The sequence below is a fragment of the Diplodia corticola genome (genome assembly GCF_001883845.1).
Source record: "Diplodia corticola strain CBS 112549 chromosome Unknown scaffold25, whole genome shotgun sequence".
Classification (NCBI taxonomy): Eukaryota; Fungi; Ascomycota; class Dothideomycetes; order Botryosphaeriales; family Botryosphaeriaceae; genus Diplodia; species Diplodia corticola.
In genome coordinates this window covers 283,582-305,721 of record NW_017971504.1, presented here as the reverse complement: position 1 = coordinate 305,721, position 22,140 = coordinate 283,582, and the positions used below count along the sequence as shown (strand labels likewise).

At 52.7% G+C, this 22,140-nt stretch overlaps 7 protein-coding genes across 7 annotated transcripts; 5 read left to right on the top strand and 2 right to left on the bottom strand.

The window, feature by feature from the left end:
* Positions 1-84: 84 nt before the first annotated feature.
* BKCO1_25000102 (uncharacterized protein) lies at positions 85-786 on the bottom strand (the record flags this gene model as incomplete). The annotated part of the gene is made up of 1 exon (XM_020273206.1): positions 85-786. One exon carries the CDS (start codon positions 784-786, stop codon positions 85-87), a length of 702 nt encoding a protein of 233 aa, XP_020130346.1.
* Positions 787-1,480: 694 nt separating this feature from the next.
* On the top strand, positions 1,481-2,113 carry BKCO1_25000101 (uncharacterized protein; the record flags this gene model as incomplete). The annotated part of the gene is made up of 1 exon (XM_020273205.1): positions 1,481-2,113. One exon carries the CDS (start codon positions 1,481-1,483, stop codon positions 2,111-2,113), a length of 633 nt encoding a protein of 210 aa, XP_020130349.1.
* Positions 2,114-6,054: 3,941 nt separating this feature from the next.
* On the top strand, positions 6,055-7,914 carry BKCO1_25000100 (uncharacterized protein; the record flags this gene model as incomplete). The annotated part of the gene is made up of 1 exon (XM_020273204.1): positions 6,055-7,914. One exon carries the CDS (start codon positions 6,055-6,057, stop codon positions 7,912-7,914), a length of 1,860 nt encoding a protein of 619 aa, XP_020130348.1.
* Positions 7,915-10,047: 2,133 nt separating this feature from the next.
* On the top strand, positions 10,048-10,779 carry BKCO1_2500099 (reverse transcriptase; the record flags this gene model as incomplete). The annotated part of the gene is made up of 1 exon (XM_020280097.1): positions 10,048-10,779. One exon carries the CDS (start codon positions 10,048-10,050, stop codon positions 10,777-10,779), a length of 732 nt encoding a protein of 243 aa, XP_020130364.1.
* A 1,684-nt stretch (positions 10,780-12,463) lies between these two features.
* Positions 12,464-16,156, top strand: BKCO1_2500098 (uncharacterized protein; the record flags this gene model as incomplete). The annotated part of the gene is made up of 3 exons (XM_020273352.1): positions 12,464-12,725; positions 12,784-13,221; positions 13,275-16,156. The coding sequence occupies 3 exons, from the start codon at positions 12,464-12,466 to the stop codon at positions 16,154-16,156; spliced, it is 3,582 nt and encodes a 1,193-aa protein (XP_020130447.1).
* Positions 16,157-17,232: 1,076 nt separating this feature from the next.
* On the bottom strand, positions 17,233-17,700 carry BKCO1_2500097 (major allergen alt; the record flags this gene model as incomplete). Its single annotated transcript, XM_020273351.1, has 3 exons — positions 17,233-17,341; positions 17,398-17,576; positions 17,626-17,700. 3 exons carry the CDS (start codon positions 17,698-17,700, stop codon positions 17,233-17,235), a joined length of 363 nt encoding a protein of 120 aa, XP_020130371.1.
* Positions 17,701-19,626: 1,926 nt separating this feature from the next.
* On the top strand, positions 19,627-20,694 carry BKCO1_2500096 (proline utilization protein; the record flags this gene model as incomplete). Its single annotated transcript, XM_020273350.1, has 1 exon — positions 19,627-20,694. The coding sequence occupies one exon, from the start codon at positions 19,627-19,629 to the stop codon at positions 20,692-20,694; it is 1,068 nt and encodes a 355-aa protein (XP_020130372.1).
* Between the last annotated feature and the right edge of the window lie 1,446 nt (positions 20,695-22,140).

Here is a 22,140-nt window from a genome sequence, read left to right as displayed (position 1 = left end):
GCCGAAAAATATCCACACCTACACAGCCATCCCACAATTCTCAAACCCCAATAAACCCCACCCCCCTCTTCCCACCTACATCGACTAGCCGTTCAGCCCCCTCAATCTCCTCAACAACCACTGATGATCCTGACAATACGCACTCTCCCCCACAACCCCGCCCGCACAGCCAAGACGCTCACAGCGCTTCCGCCCCCCCACGATAACCACACCACCATCGCTACCATCGCCACCAACCACGCCACCACCCACCCCATGCGCAAAACAATACTCCCTCCCACCCATAACCACATTCCCGCACTCCCGCCCATCCAAACGCACCTTCCTGCACCGCGGCACCCGCTGCGGCCGATAGCGTCGCCGCACAGCTCCGACATTAACCCCGGTGCGTCTCGCAGCAGAGGCATCAGGAGCCGCAGCCCCAGACGGCCTGTACACGGGCGGTGCCGGCACGCCTGCTTGTCCCGCGCCGCTGGCGACGGGATGGGCGCGTAGAGCGGGGTGGTCGGCGAGCTGTGGCGGCGGCGGCGGCGCGCGGCGGGGCGCTGCCGAGATGTGGTGGAGGGCGTTGGGGTCGGGACTGCCGATAGCTCGGAAAGCTGGGTGATTTGTGGCGGAAGCGGGTTGGTGGACGAGTGAAGGTGGGAATGGTCTGTTGGGGTTGCGTGTAGGGATGGTGGGAGTGCCGAGAGGGTGGTAGACGGCGGGCGGTTGTGGTGCAGCTAAGGCTGCTGCGGGGGCGGCGAAACGCGGGGTGGGCGATGGTTTGTCTGGTGCATTTGCCATGTCGAATCTGTTGGAAGGAGTAGGAGTGGTAGGTCCGAAGGGGTCTGCCTGGTGGAAGGCGGAAGGGCTTTGGCGTTGCTGACGAAAGTGACTGTTGCAAAGACCGATGTTGGAGATGGCCGATCTATGGGAGGATTGGTCTCCGACTCCAGTGGCGGCCCGGAGCTGCTCAGGGTTCGTGTTGACGTTGAAAATGTAGCGGGTACCCAGTCGGAGTATGCAGCAATGACTGCTTGTGCCGGATGTGGTCAACAAAGGAAGTTGAGAGTTAAGTAGTGTGAAAGAGCTGGGGTTGTTTGGACACAACACGTCGTGATACAAGTTGCCAATGCCTTGCTTCTGTACGATCACAGTATTCGGATCCAGCCGCTTGTATATAGTGTCCGCGGTGATCCATTTCGCTAGTCGCTTTACAGCTGAACCGGCGGTTCTTCTCAAACATAGGCTCAGGATGCACTCAGCACAGCAAGCTCCAGCATGTACTCAGGAAGGAAGTACGTTAAAGACATGTGTTAGCTGCATGCAACGATCCCGGCCATATGTTAAACTCAACAATGTACGAAACAATGCATTGTATAACAGCAACAGCAGGCATTAGGTTCTATATAAACCTTAAAAGAAGACAAGACAAGCACCGCAAACCATTCTCAACTCACGGTAAGCCTTGGGACGAACGCGCTGCTCTCCCGACATCATGTCCACCACTTCCTGGCCTGTACCGCCTCACGATGACCTGCCGACGGTCCTCAAGCGCATGAAGTACGATATTCCGTACCTTGCCAGATTGATCCGGACCATGATGAGCGAAGGTATTGATCACCTCACCGAAATGACAGAGAACCCCGAGCGCATGCCCATGCATACCCTGTTCCCCCCGAAAATCCGCACGCACTACACGAACGCCAGCTACTACATACGGCGCCCCCTCTTCAAGCTCAAGCGTGCCGCTGAGGATGATTTCATGAAGCTCAACCGTCGTCCGCGCCCACTCACCAGGAAGCACGCCATGCAGGAGCTGGGCATGCAGCTTGCTACTCATCTCGGGCGCCTCGATGACTTGCTCGACGAATTTGGTGGCGGTGTTCGCAGTGTTTGTGGTACACTGATCAAGCTGATTAAGGCGGACAAGGATGTTTCCCGAAAGGCTGAGGGTTCGAAGTACATGCTGGAGATGTACAAGCGTGACCCCTGGTATGTTCACACTGAGCGGGCCCATCCGAAAGCTTGGGACAAGTTCCGCGCTGTGGTCAAGGCAACTCTCCAGGTTGTTGATAGCTTGGAGAAGACGGCCGAGGAATGCAGGGTGTTCCTCAAGCAGCAGCCGTAGGGGTTTGAGCATGCCTGGGCTGGGTTTGATAGGTATCGCTAATATTGTTAGTGCTGGTGGAAGCGTAGCCATACTACGGACCAGACTGATTCAAATAAAACCCTGAACTACCATAATGATCTACGATTTACTCTGATATGTGTGATATTGTCTTTATAACTAAATGGTGAGGATAAAACAAAAACGGCTAGACTTAACAGTGTCCCAAGATCAGTTAAAGTGTGATGCGTACCATACAGCTTCGCATGGTTCGTTGTGCCAACATCTATAGCGTGTAGCACTTCCACTGCTACGGAAGTTAAGACAGTGATAATGCTTTTCGAATGCCGCTTCCAAAGTAGTCACAAGGCTTGAGCTTCGTAAGTTGTCTCCCAGCATCGGATGCAGACTTACCTGCGTCTACTGTTTCGAGATGGATTTCGGCAGTCCAGGAATGGTGGTGACGTGTTATTGAGACCTGTCATGGAATGCTGGTTAGTTAAAACCATGCTAGGCACACTACTACGGATAAGAATATACTTTCAGCTTCCCATTCAACCGCCGAAGCTCGTCGCTCCGTGCGAATGCTGACGCTCAAGCGGCTCCATGCTGATCCCACACGAGACGAGACCGTCTCCGTTTTGTCTAGCTGTTTCAACTTAGGAATTTCTGACAAATATCCAAATTCTACGCTGCCTGTCAACGCTGTGCCGCGAGCCTTGCAAGCCACGACGATACGAGCTAAGATGCGGTGAGTTGATCATGTGCCATCAACGACACTCGTCTAGAAAGATCGGGTAAGCACCTTCCACCAGCAGCCAGCCGTGTCTTACGTGCCTGTCATATTGGATGTCTTATTTGGTGTTGTTTCACTCAGCAGCCAGCAATTTTTGGGCTTCCTGCAGCTCCCATGGCGACCACAGTATGACAAGCGGGTGTACGTTTAGATCTGCCTACCCTCATGCCTGAAAACGAGGATACCCTGGATACGATGCGATGCTGCATAGGTCGTTGACCTCAGGCCAGCGGTGATGTACATGAAGCCGAAAAGAGGGCGAGATACGCGAGCTGAAAAGGATGGATATGAGGCATCGACCAGCAGTTGATGGGGCTGTGGGGAACCGTTAGCAGCTGAAAGACTTGCTCTTTGGTCTTACCAAGGCATCGACGCACTATTCGCTTAGATGGACCGATGCTGATGGCAGTGCGGCGAATCCATGCCTTTGGGTGGAGGAGGCTCGCATTTCCAGTGTTTCACCCCCGCCTGACGGTTGCGACCGTCCACTGTCGGGCTGCTTGGTATCTGCTGAGCCACGTCCACGCCTCTCTGATTTTGAATATAAAAGTGTTTGACAGTCGTAGCGAAGCTGGCGGGCGTACAGAGGCTGTATGACGCGCACAGGGGCGCGCGGTGCAGAGATGTGAACGGGAAAAGGGCGTGGTTCGATTGGCGATGACATTGGGGTGAGGTGGGCATCCGGTGGTAGGGCAGCATTGAGAAGCCTCCATCATACATACCGTGAAAAGCAATCACTCCTGCATGTAACGAGGCGGTCAGTGGGACAGGCATGCTGTGGGACATTGACCTTGGAGTGTCCAAGCCGCCAGTCTGTGATCCGTTGGGTGCTCCTCACCGGGGAAGATGGGGACTTACGTGGCAAGCTAGTGGATCCGATTTTGACTTGGTATCATACTACAGTTCCTGCGCCAAATCGGGGTTGTGCTCCAACAGAGAGCGGCCGCTAGGTGGGAGTGGAGCTGAAATACTTTAGTCCATTTCCTTTTGGTGAGCACCGACCACCGTTGAACGGCGACAGCTAACGCTACGGCTGGTACGAAGGAATAGCTGGACTAAGTTCCTTTATTGCGGGTGGCCTCGTACACCTGTATTAAATATATCAGTGCATGGGGTTGCTTGCTGTTTGCGGCAGCGTAGGATGACTCACGGAAGCTCATCGTGCGAGCGAGGCTGGCGTCGATAGTGTCGATAGAGGGCGCAATGATGCGACAGGGCGTTTAGAGAGGGAGTGAGTGACGTTTATACTGTAACGAGGGAGTCGCAGGAATCGGCTTTAGTTGGAGGAATGGTGGCGACTTTGCCGGGTGCCGTCTACGATGCTTAGAAGCCCGGGGCGAAAGAGGCACGCCGTGCTTTCCGAAGCAAAAACTAATTCAATGACGTCATGGAGTAAGACGTAGTGGCGGGACATGAGTGAGGCGCGAAACAAAAAGGAAAGCAGGGCAAAAAAGTAGGTGAGTCTTGGACCGACCGAGGCTTGAACTCGGGACCTCCCTCCAGCCGCTATTAAACCATTGCACGCTATGCGCAGGCCTTACTTAATACGCCAGAAGTCGCTCTACCAACTGAGCTATCGGTGACGGAAAAAGAGCCGGGTCGGACTTATAAAGTAACGGGCTCCAAACGCCGCCTCAGGCAATCCCAGGCCATGTCTCCGCGTCTCATGTCGACCATTGTGCCGCCCAGACAAGCACGATGCTCAATCCGTACTGACAACGACGCTGAGGGCGTCGCCGACGAGATGGCTCGCAGGTGAGGTGCGCCGACATCCATCTCAAGCCCCATCACTCAACAGTGGCACAAGTTTGATGATACCCACTCATCTCACCGGGCGCAACCTACTCCACAACCTTACATCCGACATGTTTTATAACAACCGCTTTCCCGCCCGTCACCGACCGACTCCCCACCTCACTCGACCCTGGCAAATCCCTCACCCACGCGCTCCTCGCGCTCCACCGTACTCACTACATGAACTCCCAACGCCATGACTGAGCCTGGAAGCAATTTACCCACACCCACCCATACAGCGCCATCCACCTCACCGCCGATGCGACCCAGCCCGATCTTTCGTCATCCTCTGGCCTATTTTACACCGTCAGACGCGCACGCCCGCCATGCTTCTAAGATAACATACGCTTTGGGATGACCACTTGTCTGGGAGTACATGTGGCTGAATGTTGTCGGCAAACTGAGGTTTAGCTGGTGGTTGGCGAAAGAGGACGCAACGTCCAGGCCAAAAGTGTCTAGCTTCTTCATTGGCATAGACTCCGACCCGGCGAACCGGTGGTGAGAGTGGCGTCGCCAAAAGGCTGCACGCGGCGGTTAGTATCAAATAACGCCAGCTATAGGGTTTGGGTAGCAGCTTGATGGGAAATGACAAATATTTGGCTGCCGCAAAGAGCGGGTGGAGGACGTCAATGGTAGACAAAGAGCGGCCGACGGTTTTCCATTGTATGAAGCCGGATAACCAGGGTGCCCATTTGGCAAGCCTACGAACAAAGAACGTGACTGTACAGTTTCAGCATTTGTTGAGAGTTCAAGTTGTAGAAGCGAGAGCCAATCTGACAGCCGCCGTCATGATGTGACGTGAGCGATGAGCCGGACCGGGCCGCACCTAGCGTCTCCGCTTACTTTCTTCCCACCTCACTCCGTCTCGACACTTATTTACTCCACCAATCAACCATGCTCTGTTGCCTGCCCACTATGCCTCTTCTCACCCCGCCACCAGAGCAACTACTCGGCGTGGTTGCGGGTGAGGCAACTGAGGCGACAGTGAGTTTCTGCTGGGGGGGAGGGAGCGAGAGATGCGGGGCATGATAATTACTAGAGTGCGTCATATGCTTTGCGCTGGCTGCTTTGTTCCATCAAGACAGGGTGGTAGAGTGGATTCGGGACTAGTACAAACGAGGTAAGCGGATGGTCAAGGTGACCAATATGCAGCGTTCGCTGGCTTCCGACCGCTGTGCCGCGTCACTCACCGGCGGACCGGATCAACGACCTGCCGCTCAGCACGGGAGACCACCGGGACGCTCTTTTCTTCCGCTTCACCGCGGCTTACACTCGTTCAACTCAACTTTGCGCCGGTCCTGCCTCACTGTCTGAACCTCCGCCTCACATTCCCTCCGCGACGGGTCTCATAGTCACCCATTACCAACACGGCATGGGCTTGCTACGCAGTGCAAGCAGCTTCGGCAATCGGATGCTCCCGTACGTCCAGCGTCCACTTCTCGCTCGCTCAAAAACACAGCAAAATGCCATCCGATCTCGCAGCTTCTCGACCACAAACCTTCGAACGGCTCTAAAACAATGTTTCAATCGCTATAGAGAGCTCCGAAACGCCAAAAGACTGCCCCGTCAGCTTCTTTGGAGCTTCATCACCGGTCGCAATACCAAGGGCCGATGGCAGAAGGTCCATGCTCCACTGGAATCGGATCAAGGCGCAATCCAATACTTTACGGGCACGTGTTCTAGAAAGGATATCCAAGGAGTAGAGTTCATCAGAGCGAGAGCCATTGGGAAAGGGTTCAGCAATATGAAGGAAAAACTCGAGATCGTTGAGGGACTTGTCAAAGGCATCAAACAAGACATTGGTGACCATGAAAGGGAAGAGGCAACCTTTCAACACTCACTTAGCCGCGACATTCACGACAAAGCTACGAACAAGATTGCTGAAACCCCTTACAGGCACGCCGAGGCCCTTTCAACAGTTGACCAAGATGCAAAGCATATCGAAGGCGCCAAAGATACATCGGCTATGGATTGGATTGCAAAATACGTTCCGGACCCCGCTGGACATGCTAGGACAAGCGAGAGCACGAGCACGTCAGCGAAAGAAGTCGCTACATTCCCCGTCCAGAATTGCTTGACCGAGACCACAGATACTACCCTTGAACGGACACCGTTGCGAGAAGATGTCTCGAGGACTGATAAAAGTGAATTATTTCTCACAGAACCAGCGACTTTCTTTAAGCCAAACGCGGATAGAGCTAAATCACCAGACACACTTTCTTCCTCGAGGAAGACGGCAATTGGTACGCTAGAGTTTCTGACTGGCGTCCTCAAGCCCAGGGGCGTTATAATTGACTCCGACATGCCAAACAAGGCAAACTGCGCTTTCGAGCACTTTAAAAGCGTGGTACCACCAGCCTCATCAACTCGTTTCGAGTATTACAGGAAGCTCAAAGGATTGGAGGGCAACACTGTCTGGATCAACTATGGAAGTGAAGTTGTACGCGGTATCCTCAATAACTATTCTGAGATGCAGCAAAAGGGACTGGGCCCACTATGTGAGCCCGAATGGGTCGACGATGCCATCCAATTCTTACTCAAGAGAGAATCTCGGAAGAGGATAGCGACCTTCTCCGACAACCCGTCACAGTGGCGGCCAGTGAGAATGCGAGAAGAGAGCTTTCAGCCACAGTACGACGGCCTCTGGGAGATGCCTCCCATCATTCATGGGGACCTACCTGCAAATCGTACGCATCCAATGAATGTTGAACCGGACTGTTCATACTGGATTTGGGCCGGTGGATTCCGTCCAGAAGTTCGTTGCAAAATATCACTCTACGCTTCGGTCCGGTTCGATCGCGCCTTGTGCCCATACCTCACGGTTGAAGTCAAGAAAGATCCCACGGGCAGAAAAAAGGGCCGTCAGCAAATTGTGACTGCCGGCTCTATCGTTCTCTACAATCGTTGGAGGCTTAGGCAGCGGGCCATACGGACAAAGGACGAATCATTCGTTCCGGGTGCTCTTTCGGATGTACGCCATTATGGGCTGCTTCTTGCCGGAGTGCAGTACGAATTTTGGTGTCTGGAGCCAACCTTTCTTGACAAACATGGTTGTTCTACCGGCGGCTGGAATGGCTGTGTTATGAAACAGGTTTATGCGGACAGTCTTGATACGGAGTGCGGTATCAAGCACTATATCGACTGGATCAACGAGATCCACCGTTGGGGCAACACGGAACACAGCTCCGGCTGCTTCAGTGATATTGAGGCTCTGTATCGGCACGAAAATTAGCCACAACTCACAATCATTCAATGCACCATCATGAGAGAACAGTCAAAGTGTAGAGCGGCTCTCTTTGAAATGCTACCAAGGGAACGGCTTAATGATTCTAACTAAACAACAGTGCGATTGATGAAAAATATCCTATGGAGAAGAGTTCTTGGGCACTGCGGGTTTCCGATGGGCGCAAACTAGGATTGTTTAGCATTTCCGAAGAATACAAAAGATGTCCACTTGTATGTGAATATCGCACGATTCGTGCTGTTAGTGCTCCCGATTCGCTCTTTCGCCTCATGGTTTCTAGCTCGAAAGGAGAAGCAGTACGCGGCTTTTTGAATATTCCACACCGTGTGCTTGACCGCTGGAAGGCAAAGTCATATAGCTGATGAGGTAGAGTACCTCTGTCATCATCCGTTCATCTCGCGCGATCTTCGCCAGCCTACCACTGCGGGAAGTTCTCCGCGTGAAACGCCCACATAAACCCGCATGGCCTTCTCCACGCCAGATACTAACCTGCCTGGAAAGCAATGTTATTCAATTTGTTAAACAGATAGCGTTCATTGCCACGCCCTACTTGTCATGCGTTGTTCTGCGTTGTGACCCAGAGTCTCTCTCGCCCTTCAATTGCCCCATTGGATACCGATAGCCGCGGAGAGCCACCACCGCCGCTGCTAAACAACTCCCCCGCGACAAGGTCTTTCCGCCTCGACAGTTTGACCGCCACGTCCCTCCTCCCCCTTTAAAGAGGGCCCCAGGCCTGGTAATGACTGCAGCGGAAGGCATGATCCACAATTGTCAAAGCACCTACGTAGCGTGTTTTCGGGTGAAGTGGTTAATTCGGCTGCTTAGGAGAGCTTCTAGTATTCCTGAGGGGAACAGAATAGATGAGATGGGGGAGATGGAGGCTGTTATCGTTGGGGAGGTGAGTAGGTGGAGTCCGTAACTTCAAGAGGTAGTAATGATTAACAAATAATGACAGGCTTCTAAAGATATATATTGCGAACGCTTTTTGGCATCTAAAATATTATATGTGACATTTCTCATTGATAGGAGAAGCATGTCGAGGCGACGATGGCTGACACCTGCGGACAGTTGGAATGTGTGCAAGTAAAGAATTACCAGCCATCCTCACGCTAGATTACAGCGCAATACGCAAGTGGCAAGCAGGGCATAAATTCCAACCGATAAGATTTGTACGACTAAAATGCCAAAGCCACCAAAACTATTTCGTGCAATCGCATTCTTGGCCGATTGACTCATAATTCTTCATCTTCTTGAGGACATCACTACTGTTGTGTATAGTTGTACACAGATTCCAATGCAAATAAACTGGCGAGCTGTTCTTACCTTCCAGTCACCCAATTTGGAGCTGGCTGGTATGGCCCGTGTAAGGGCTCCGGGAAGTGAGAAGATGGAACGACTGTCACCTGAAGGGGTCAAGATAAGACAAGAATCGACGCAACCGCATAGCAGATTATTGGTTGCTACATGAGTCACAAGGAGAACATCATAATGCAAGCCGCCTTCACTTCTTGACCATGGGCCCGCCAGCCCTGTGTCTATTACACGACGTTGCTTGCCACTTTGATTCCTACAGTTTTTTCGTTGATAACGGCTGCCAGATTCCGTACGCCCAGCCATCCAAAAACACAATCAAGTGATTCCGCGTGTTCCACGTACGCCTTTCGAGAATCTTGTGCTTCGAGCACAGCCAATCTTTCCGGGCTAAAGTCTACTTTAATCACGTTGAAGGAAAAACGAAGGGAGACTTTCCCATTCTGTCATCCTTCTTACAAGCACGAGGCATTGAGCAAGAGAGCGGTCGAAGAATTCTTGTGTTTGTCATACCATGATCGTTGAGGAACCTAGGACGACAGAGCGACACAGACGTACGATATTGTCCGAGATCACAAGCCCCTGCATCGTAGACGTAAGGCTTTTCAAGGTCCTATCGAAGAGTGACAAGAAGTGCTATTCCACCAGCAACCCTCGCGAGGTACCAGTAGTTTATTTAAGGGCTGTACGCCTGGTCAACCCACAGGCATTTCATGACTCTAATTTTGAACATTGGCAAGGCGCAATCAGTGCATCGATTTGATCACATCTTCTCTATTAGGGCCTAGAGTCCTCCTCATCGACGAAACAATGTTGAAGACTCTCGGCAAGCCACTCGTCTGCTCGATGGGAAACCACTCAACTCACATCAGACGGAACCCTATTGCAAAATCCAATGCGTTTTCTCAAAACCAACTGCATAAGGACAAGCATGTCAACAATACTCATACGACGGCAGTAGACAGAGAGAAACCGACGGCGCTGTTACCTCCACCAGTCGTCATAGCTCCTGATGCGTCATCAGCTATCGCCAACCACGACCGCAAAATCAGCCAGCCTTCTGCCCCGCCCGCTATCTACACAGACGGGAGTGCACTCGACACACGAGTCGGCGCATCCGCATTTGCACAGTCTTTGGGCACATACCGTCAAGATCACCTCGACACGAGGTCTTCGACTGCGGTAGAAACAGCTGAACTGATGGGCATCGCGATGGCTATTGACATCGCTATCGATACCGAACTCCCTGAATTTTTGGTTTTCAGCGATAGCCAAGCTGCACTGATAGCGATCCAGCAGCAAATGCAAAAATCAAACCCCTATATCGTCGACGCGTTGGCCGAGAACTTGCAAAAGCTACGTGGCGGTGGGGTTCGAATGGAACTACACTGGGTACCGGGTCACAAGGGAATCGCAGGGAACGTGGAGGCAGACAAGCTTGCAAAAGAAGCGGCAAGGGGCGAGCAGTATCATGACAACGATCTAAGAGCTAGGGACAACACAAGTATGAGACACAGATTGCCCATGTCCGCTACTTGCTAATCTATTGTTTGATGGGCCCTTCACAACTCTATACAAAAGATGATTCCACTTGTCATTCGGGCACCCAGACATTGCTTGGGAGTAGACTGGAAAAAACATCAAACGTCTTTTTTCGGTCTTCGAAAAAGGAAGTCCAATCCAAACAGTACGATTCCAAAGTGAGAAAGGACTCTACTATCCGACCGTAACTTTAACGGTGATTCGAGTTCTTACAGCTCACGATAATGGAGCATTGGCTATAACTTACCTTGGTGTTGACGATATGCGGGATGGAGAGTAAGGTTGTGGAGTTAAAGAGTTTGGGCCATCTATGGGAATGCTAAAGTCAGAGGAATCACGTGACGTAAGACGAGAAGGATGGAAATGAGAATTGCTTATTAAACTAGCTGGAGTGTCGGCTGAAGATATATACAGTCTCTACAATGAAGATTGAGCCCGTGATCCCCCGGCGAAGCGGAGGGCCGAAGGTCCGGAGCGAAGTTGGTGAATTACGTTCGGTATGGTGAGCCATAGAATCTTCGGGTAAACCCAGCTTCAAGATTGGGTTTAGCGCGAAAAATGCAGTCTTTCTATTAGTCGTTTAAAAGAAAAATCATGTGATTTCGCGTTTCTCTAAGGTTATCCCGTTCCGCGCGTCGCGTACCCCAACGCACCAGCGACGAGCAAATACCCCCAGCAGCGACGAGCGAATACCTATAGCAGCGAGCGAATACCCCCAGCAGCGGCGGCGGCGAGCGTTTACCACCAGCAGCGGCGGCGAGAATCACCACCAATAACGGCGGCGGCGAGCGTTCACTAGCAGCAGCGGCGGCGGGTACCAAATATAACAACTACTCCTAGTATGACATCATGGAGTACAAGATACGAAATGTTTCAACAGGGAATCCTTCGTCCCACACACACGCTTACCCCTCTCCCTGGTGTGCACCCACACCTCCCTCCCGCCTCACTATCCCACCGGTGGTGACGCGTCGTCTCGGCTGCACAATGTGCAACCACCCTTCGCCCCACACATTATGGACCTACTACTTCCTCACATCAATGTGTCGTATCTGTTCGCAAAAATATATCGAAAAGCAAAAGCCAATTCTGAATCGTTGCCGCAGCACGCTGTGTAGCTGGACGGTAATCTCGTCCACAGCCTACGGCCAGGATTGTCGGCTTACGGTCTTACCCTAATAACTACACAGCGTCATGTGTGCGACTAACAATGTATGTACACTGCCCCATTCCTGGGTAGTGGCTTGCCGGCCGGATCCTTCTTCAGCCCGACGCTAAGCATTAACGGCGCTAGGCAAGTTGATCACCAATCCAATCACATTGACACAAGTACTTCGCCACCACAGCCTTGTGCCCATGGAAAATATCAGGTCAGGCTGAGCGTAGCGTCGTTGGACATGGTTGCGGCTTGGCTTATGCAGCCGTGGTCGGTCATGAGGCCACATGTGGGCTTATCTTGTGACACACATGGTGGCTTGGAGCTATTTAACTGGGAATCCTTGACTCTCGGACAATATCTATACGCGCATTCAAGTGCTGTTCGCTCTTCAACGCATGACTGCATGCAGCAGACATTACACAATTCTTCCTGGGAAATTGTCCTTCCATTCGTATTCTGCAATACATCCTCGCACTGATTTACTCGGTGGTTTGATAGCCGTGCGGTAGCAGCATGTCAGAACATATGGAACCAGATCGAACGACGGATTCTCCGGAGACGACAGGCTTGTTGAATCAGCCCTCCGCCGTTTATTCGACGCCCTTGGAGTCAAGAAATCTCTGGTCTCCCTTCTGTCTCCGGCGCCTCGCCCTTTCCCTGTTTGCCTGTGTCTATCTGAAAGTAGCGATTGCACTTTCATTACTGGCCTGGTACTCATCGAAACATCAAGGAATCTGTCGAGTACATCCTACGGATCATTACTTCTGGCAGTACGCTCCAACCGCAGGTAAGTTGATGTGCCCACGTTTTTATTACGAGTCATGGAGTGCTGATTCTGGTAACAGCGTTTACTCTGATGTCCACGTTGTGGGCTCAAGTTGATTACCGCGCCAGGCTCATGATGCCTTGGATACTGATGGCACACGAAGCACAGATCGCAGATAGAAGCGTCCTTTTAGACTACATATCGCCGAACATCGTCACTGCTCTTGCCAAATCAGTCAAAGGACAGGATTTTCAAGTCGCACTGGCGCTATCCGGCACATTGCTCAACAAACTGTTGATAATCGTATCAACTGGTCTTTTCACATATGCCAGTGTCAATGTCACTCTCGCTCCCACGGCGACAGAGGGCGGCAGGACTTTTTCAAGCTCGGGATTCAACACATCATTGATCCGCCAACTACCGGTGGCGCGAGTATTTGGAATTGAGAGTTTGAACATGAGCTACCCTTTTGGCACGACTGAGCTCTACGCGAGTGAAATTCCACCATCTCGCACCGGTAAGCAAGATGCCACCGTTCACTTTTCATACCCCCACTGACCTTGTCGAAAGGCAATTCTACTGTGGACAATTCTGCGCAGGTAAACATCTTCAGCGCGTACGCAGATTGCGAGATTGCGCATCTCCTGTCAGAGCCTTCCTATATGGCGGTTGACGCCGGAATGTACCAGTATGACGAACCGGATGGCAGTGAAGTGGAGGTCTATGACGGAGGCGGTTACGACATTACGGATGCTCAAGGGAATACCCACATCTACACGGTGCTGCCATATTTAGTAGCTTCGGGAGAATCTGTCGGGTCTGTTCTGATTGATGCCAACCTGTCTTCGAAATCATGTTCCTTCATATCAGCACACGGATCCGAACTTGGACTTCCGCATCCAATTGCCGACACTTCCCCGGGACTGACCTGTAACGACAGTGATTATCGGTTCGTTTTTGGACTTCTCTTCTCGGATGACCAGTCGCCATTCCTTGTGTGCAAACCTGGATATAAGCTCCAAACCGCAAACATGACGTACTTGTACCATGTATCTCCAGAAGCAGGTAGATGGGCCATCGGAGATCTTTACAACGACCGAAGCCTTGACGCCCTCACTACACAAAATATATCCGATGCATTCTTCACAACGATCAAGGGCATAAACAAAACACAAGTACTGGGTTCCTTAGCACCAGATGGAGACAGTCGCTCTCTCCATGACCCCGACGTGCTGAAAGAAACTTTTACCAATTTATACGAGTCCACCACTGCACAGATCGCGAACCGTCACCTTCTCACAAATAGCCATGAAGAGTGTAAGGTCATGGAAACGCAAGCACAGAACAGGCTTCAGCTGCGTGGATACGCCTTCTGGATCACCGAGGTCACACTTATGTCTCTCACGGTCATTTCTGTTGCTCTTAGTCATGTCTTCAAGCCGTCTGTCACATCCAGGGACCCTGGATCAATTACCGGGATTGCAACTATCCTAGCCCGCAGCGAGGGACTTGCTGACAGCCTGCACGACTCCGGCTTGACCACTCTGAAGACATTGCATCACACCTTTTCTGGGGATAGGTTTCACACAAAGGCCATTGCTACGAGCTCCAACCCGACAGAGGCATTTGGTATTCATCGGGATACGATTTCCGACGCTGAGAAAGCAGAAACGGCCTTGGGCAAGCAAAGCAATGTCACCTGGTACTACCCGTTCATTGTCACTGCCCTAGGCCGTTTGTGTATCATCGTTGTCGCGGTCCTGATCATTGCCACCCTAGAGGCTGTGTACCTGTTCTCCAGCCGACATGACGGATTTGCAACATTCACGAATTATCAGTACAAAGAATACGCTTGGCGACTTATTCCGGCAACCGTTCTCGTTCTCTACGGCCTTTTTTACAGTGCACTTGACTTCGAACTGAAAACATTTCAACCTTTCTTGGACCTAAAACGCGGCTCAGCGAAAGGTAGCACGAGCATCAATGAGAACTACCTCGGACTTGTTGGCTTTCACGGGCTTTTGACTGCAGCTCGGAGAAAGCATTGTTGCCTTGTCGCTACCTTTATGGGCACGTTGTCTACACAATTCCTCACCATCATCGTTGCTGGCCTTTTCACAGCCCAGAACGCCGTTCGTGAAAGGCCGATTCAGTTGCAACAGCTTGACCATTTCGATATGGGTACATTCAGTGACGTTGATCGTGTCAATTACCAAACAACTGGAATGATGGCCGCCACTTTGGTCCTTGATGAGCGCATGGATCTTCCACGATGGACCTATGACTCACTTGTAATTCCTGCAATGGGCATACCAACGCACCTGAGTCATCAAAACAGCTATCAGACCATTAGCATTACTGTGCCTGCAACGCGCGCTGTCGCCAATTGCACACAGATTCAGCCTTCGAAAGTCAGCTTCTCGAATAGCACCAACGCAACAATCGTATACTTCGATAGTATTTCACCTTGCGGAAACGGATCCATAAAGCCTATCACGATTGACTCCACAGTTATTCAAGAGATTGTCCCGGGAGAGTTTGCATTTTGGAATGACCGGAGCGGAGACATTTATCACTGCCCTGAATATCTCGTTGTCGCCGGCAATATGAAGCACACGAACAGCAGTTGGAAGCCACTTGCTCTCTACTGCGAGCCGTACATAGAAACCCTTGATGCAAGTATCGAGCTAACATACCCCGATCTGTTTCAAGTCCGCACATCCACGCCAATCCTCGATGAATCAACCCGCAGGTTCGCCACAACGGCTGAAATCCCTGGCATCGGCAATAACCTCTTTGCTCCATACACAACGAACTCGGAAACCTTGTCAAAGAACATAGTCGGGACCTACGATACGGTATTCGACTACAAGATCCAGCTCCCCAACAACGTCACCGTGGACGGCTTCTTCGGCACGATCCTCGAGCAGGGGACACCGATCACGGCCCTCACAACCAACATCTCGCAGCTGGCGTCCGCCGTCGAAGACATGTATCCCCGCGTCGTTGCGCAGGTCATGAACCTAAACCGCGTCACCGCGCCCGACCCCATCCCACGCAACGGAACCGCACGGTTGGCGAACCAACTCAGGCTCACCCAGAACGCCGTTCCCACACGCATCCTGCAAGCCCTCCTCGCAGTCATGGCGCTCAGCACCGCCGCCACCTTCGCTCTCGGTAGCTTGGAACACGTGTTGCCGAAGAACCCGCGCTCGATTGCAGCGGTGGCTAGTCTTTTGGCAGGATCGTCAGTTTTGGAGGCGAGGGTCATACCGCCTGGCTCGGAGTGGTGTGGAGATAGAGAGCTTGAGCGATTGGGCTTGTTCAAAGGGCTTAGGTTTAGTATGGGTTGGTGGGGCAACAGTGACGCAGACGAGAGAGGGCAGGGTGAACGGGAAAGGTTTGGGATTGATGTTGGGATTGCTGAGTGGCATGAAGTGCGTAATGAGTAGACGCGCCGCTACTGGTGAATAGGCTGACGGTGATGATGACATTTTATAGCGGTCACGAATATCGGCGTCTGACTTCTTTTCCTAGGAATATCCTAATTTCGGTAGTAATATCCAGGCTGGCAGCTCTTGGTCTCTAGAAAGTGAATTAGGCTATATACTCCGAACGCCGGCAGCATACTATTACCGGCCCTGAAGCCGCCGAGCGAGTGATTACACCGTGGGTAAGAGCGGGGTTGAGCCGGTGAGATCTGGCACCCATGATGGGAAACGCTTAGTAAGGTCGATATCTTAGAGTAGGCGCCGGGTAGAGCTCGAAGAAAAGGATGGATAGGTTTTCCACCCATACCGCAGTTGCCCACAAAGGAATGAAGAAATAAACGATAAATTTCCTAGAAATATTTAACTGCACACTTACTCTAGGCTTACTAGATTAATGTATTGTAGTTTGTCGTCATTTATGTATCTAGAATATTTGGTTTTAGAAATTATGGAAAATACCGCGAATACCTTGTCATGGGGTCGTCTAGTGTATTTTCGGCTTCGTCTCTTAAACGTTGCTTGACCTTGAAAAACCACGTAACACGTTAGCTTTTCCACAACGGTAGATTGTGTCTCTAAACGAAGCTAAACTGGCTTACACCTTTATATAGAATCTAGAGTAGAGCTTGCAATCGCACGAAGCTATCGATCATTACCAATAGAGCCTGAGGCCAACACCAGTATTCGATACCCTGCCATGCCACCCCCGCTTAATCACAAATATCTTCCCCTTCCAAATTGAATTTTCCAAGCCTCTCAGTGCGCCCGCAACCTCTCATCTAATGCGGGTTGTATGTACAATACCGTCGATAAGGGAGAGGTATTTGGACCTCGATAGCGCGACTCTGATCATCGATGAACAGCGAAAGTCACATTCAATTTCAGTCGTAACAGTAAGTATTTCAGGGAACGTGCAGGTAATGGGAAGTAATAGTTCAGATAAAACACTATTAAAGACTCTCAACTGAACACAAAACCACTCCCCTTCTATCTAGATATGTACAAGAAAGCTCTGACGAGTCACCGGTTCCCAGCGCTTAGAGGGTAACAGCGAAGTCGCCGGTCTGCTGGCAGACGTTGTCGTTGGCACCGTTGCCACCAGCACGGCAGTTGACGGGGACCTTGCCGTCGGCCTGAGCGGCATCGCTGTTTGAGCCGTTAGCACCACTCGCGGCTTATCGGATATGGATGGGAGAACATACGTGTTGGTGCCGGCGAAGAAGGTCAGGGTGTACTCCGAGTTGGAGCCGGCGGCGTGCCAGGAGTAGTCGAGGCCGGGGCAGGCGATCTGGCGGGCGCCCAGGGCAGCGCCCTCGGCGGAGCACTTGATGCCGAGAGCGGTGAAGCTGACGGACTGGAGGCCGGCGTTGTCACGGATGGTCTGTGGAGGAGGTTAGCGAGGAAGAGGATGTGGAGGGGATGGTGCTTACGGTGTCGGTGACGACGATGGTCCTGGTGGCGGCGACGGAGGTGGCCAGGATGGCGGCGGCGGCGAAGAACTTCATTTTGGAGTTTGGGGTTGGTGGTTGGTTTTGGGAAGGGTGTTTGTTGTCTTTGTGAGGATGGAAGCTGGAGTGATGGTGAGCTGTAGAGGGCCGCTGCCGGTCGCCTTCTTATACTCGAATCCTTACGCCCCCTCTCGTGGATGCGCCTTATACATGGTCCCTGCACCGCCAGACGGCTCATCAACGGGATACGGGTGATAGACAGTCGGAATACCCAGTAGACTGATGAGTAGGAGCACGAAACAAGGCGTCATCCAGAAGTATTGCACGATCAGCACTGCTCGTGTCAGACCGTACGACGTTCGGTGGGTTGTTTACGACCTTTCGAGAAGACGCACCAACCATGGGCGGATCAGAGTTCGATAAAGACACAAGGCAGCCAATCAGTGACGGCACCGGTCAAACCCAAGGCTTGGACCGTGCGGCACCCGGGCCTCCACGGTGCCGCCGATCACAGCTACAGGGCTGAGAATAGTCTCCGGGCTGTCATAGGGCTGAAAGACGGTAAGTTCCTGGACTACCGCGCGTCTAGTTTCCGATCTATCATCGCCGATGGCTTCAAGATGCGTAGCATTCTTCAACGGCGTTTTGACATGCCTTTGTTCGAAGTTAGCCACATGCCTTTTATTTCGCGAGGGTCATGCCAACCTTGTTGCATCGTGGGTCCTACTGCGGGAACCTTTCGAAAATAGTAGCATCGGGGCACAAAGGGGCTGTATCCTAGTACATGCTCCGCCCGTGGTATGGGCTTGTGCGTGAAGTCGCAGCTCGGTCTTTCAGAAACACCGCAGTGCAGATCTTCACCTATTGGACAAAGCTCGAGCCTCACAAACACGAGATAGAAGTCGTAATACGAGGTAGAGGTACACTGAGAGGTGAGTTTGGCCCGCTCGAACAAACATGAGGACTGTGTCCGAGTGACAGCTCAACAGGTGCGTCAAGGTCGCATGTACGCAACGTGTAGACGGAGCATCACATGTCATGCGAAAGCTATCTTCGAGACTGACATTATGCAAACCCAATACAAATCACATAGCCACTCTGTGATAGATACGAATGCATCGTGACTAGTGGAATACTCCGCAATAGCTCCTGTGACCTCGACCAGTCTGACGTCACTGTACGAAGCCCCGTTTGCAAAGCAAAGAGAAGAGAAGAGAATAGGGGACTGGGGAGAACGAGTGATGATTCACGAACAAAAGTTTGCTCTTTGGCCCCTATTTTCTTTTTTTCCCAATGGGCGCCTTTGCAGGGAGTCAACATACCGCCTCTCCTTCTCGAGATAGAGCCTATCCTCGGCAGCTACAGTATCAGCGTTGACGGCAGATGGCACATGGTTCACATCAAAGAAGACGTATTTTCTGCCACTACCTCCCGGGCATTCTTTCCCGGCGGCAGCAGGACACTGCTGGGGACGAAGCAACATTTTAACCTCCGTAATACTTCAGCGCCGAGGATAAATCCTTCCTTACCTCTATTAGAGGAGAGTCGAAAGCCTCACCGCGGTGGTTCAAAACTGCTCCATATGCCCGTGTCTAACAATCGGTTTCGAGAGGGATCAAGCAGTCTGGCGGGACGAGGTCGCAGTCAGCTGTTTGCAGTGCGTCATATGACAGGTCGGGGCTGAAGTAGTGATGTGGTGGTAAGCGCAGTTAAGGCAGATGGGACATTACGGCCTTACGTTTGGAAAAAGCGTCTGGAGGGTTTGGTGCATCGTATCGAGGACGGGCGAGGCGCATTAGAATGAAAGGAAGGCAGATAAGCGCACGGTTGCCGGGCGAAGGAAGGGGTCGGCGGCGAGCAGTCCATAAAACGTGGCCGATGAGCGGAGAGCGGGGCAGAGCGATGTCGGCGGCCAAAAGCGATGCAAATAAATACTTACCCCGCACCCCAACCACCGAGCATTGACATCCACCTGCAAACAACATGCTCGTCCTCACCGGCCCCGAACTCTCCACCATCCTCTGCACCCTCACCCCGCCACACGCCCACGCCCTCCTCTCCGCCCTCGCCGCCGCCCTCGCCGCCTTCACCCGCGAGAACCAACAGCGCGAACATGGCGACCCCACCGCGCCGCCCGCCGCCATCCACCAGCCGCAACGCACCGCCATCGTGACCCAGCCCGCGCGCGACACCACCCTCATCATGCCCGTGTCCGACACCGCGACCGCCACCGTCGTCAAGGTCGTCACCCTGCCCAACGGCGGCTCCGTCAAGGGCTCGCTGTCCGTCTTCGCCCCCGACGGCGAGCTCCGCGGCGTGCTCAACGCCGCCGAGGTGACGGCCTTCCGGACCGCCCTGGCCACCATGACCCTGCTCGTGCGCTGGCCCCACCCCGTGCGCCGCGTCGTCGTGTTTGGCGCCGGCAGGCAGGTCGAGTGGCATGTGCGGCTGGCGTTGAAGCTGTTGCCTCAAGGCCAGCTGGCGCGCGTGTCGGTCTTCAATCGCGGGAAGGCGCGCTTGGCGGAGTTGGACAAGGCCGTTTTGGGCGAGCTGAGGAAGGCGTATCCCGATGTTGACTTTGAAACCGTGGCGCGGGAGGGCGCGGAGGACGTGTACGGCGAAACGATGAGGAGTAGGCTGGGGGAGGCGGATGCCGTGTTTTGCTGCACCCCGTCGACCGAGCCACTGTTCAAGAAGAACGATCTGTTGGGTGGTACTGAGAGACCGCGGTTCATGTCGCTCATCGGCTCGTATAAGCCCGAGATGCAAGAAATCGACACGGAGACGCTGCGCGCAGCGGCGAGGATTTGGGTTGATGCGAAGGAGGAGTGTTTGATCGAGTCGGGAGAGCTGATCAGGGCCGGGACGAAGCCCGAGGAACTGACCGAGGTGGGCGACTTGTTTCTGAAGGGTGCAGAGGCCCGGGTCGAGGAGCAGGGATTGACGCTGTTCAAGTGCGTCGGCTTTGGCCTGATGGATCTGGTCATGGGAGACAAGCTGCTGGAGCTTGCCGCGCAATTGGGGAAGGGTGTCACGGTGGACGGCTTCTAACCATCGAAAAACAAATACCCCCAATGCAATCTCTCCTACCTACTCAAAGCTTGGGACGACCACCACCCCCGCCGGCAACCAAATCCCTCACGCGCCCCGCCACACCAAACGCGTACACATAGCCCAGTGACCCACCCCCATACGCATGCACCACATCCCCCTCCCTCTCCACCCTCATCCCGCCCCGCCGCCCCGGCCTAAACCCAACAATATCCTCCACATCGCGCTCGACATCCACCCACCCAAACGCACCCCCCGTAATCCCATTCACCCTCCTTAAAACATCCCCCTTAGGTGGGCGGGCTGGGGCGAGGCTGGTTGGCTGTACACGTACTTTGATGCCTGAGGCGGGGTGGGTTTTGGGCGAGGAGCGAGTAGTAGGTGTGGGAGTCGCGTTGGAGTTGTTGCTCGTCGCTGTCGGGGTGGGGCGAAAGCAACGCACCCGCCCTGATGCTGATGTCAGCATTGGGGGAGATTCGGTGGAGCCGTACTATGTCTTGTGATGCCTCACTAGGAGCTGCACCAGCTTGTGGTCGTGTCGCCGGGCAGCTCTCGGGCCATGATCGTGACTGTGTAGCCCGCCTCCACGAGGAGTAGTGCGCATGCGAGGCCGGTAATCCCTCCGCCGACTATTCCTACATCTGGTGGCTTTGATGCCATCTCCGTATGAATATCAATTTTTTGAGGAAAGATCGAGGTGTCTGTGGAGTTCCAAAGTCTTCTGGTGGTAACAACGTAATCTACGATGTGCTAAGCAATCTACGGTTCAAACAGCCATGGCACAACCTTGTAATCGGACACCGTCGCCTGTGACTGACAAAATTGATAAATTATATTAGTTCTAGTAGCCACCGGTGTCGGATGCCGGTGCTAGCCGCATGGTGCGGGGTGTGGAGAGGGTGGTAGAAGGGCTCTTGTCTTCCATGTCCGATTTCGGAATCCACATCATCTAGAGCGCTTATTATCCATAATAGGCATAGCGTACCCATCCTGCCAGCTTGGCACTGTTGAAGTCACCTGAATAACGTCACGTGTTCAGGTCACATGACGAGCCTCCTTGGTGTATATATATATCAGCTCATGCCCGTTCATAGAATAACTAAGTCTTCTTTCACTCTTTGATGCTCCTCAACAGGTACAGCAAAAGGTTCACGATAAATTTTCGTAGATAGTAATCGTATAACGAGTGAAAAGTAAAACGTAACGCTCATAGAAGAATTGAACTAGTGGAAAACCAGTCACTATGAAATAAAATCGTTAAAAGCTTCCTGTTCATCGCTTGTTTCCATTCCATCTTTTAAGAGTGCGGCTTACAACTAGCCATTGTATGTAGCCTCCATCGTATCGAAAGAGTTGCTTTTGTGGTGACTATAACTCGCTCGTCCGCGGCTAGTAGGAGGACCACTTTGTGCTGCTCAGCCTCTAAAGCCCAATCTAGCGGTGTGC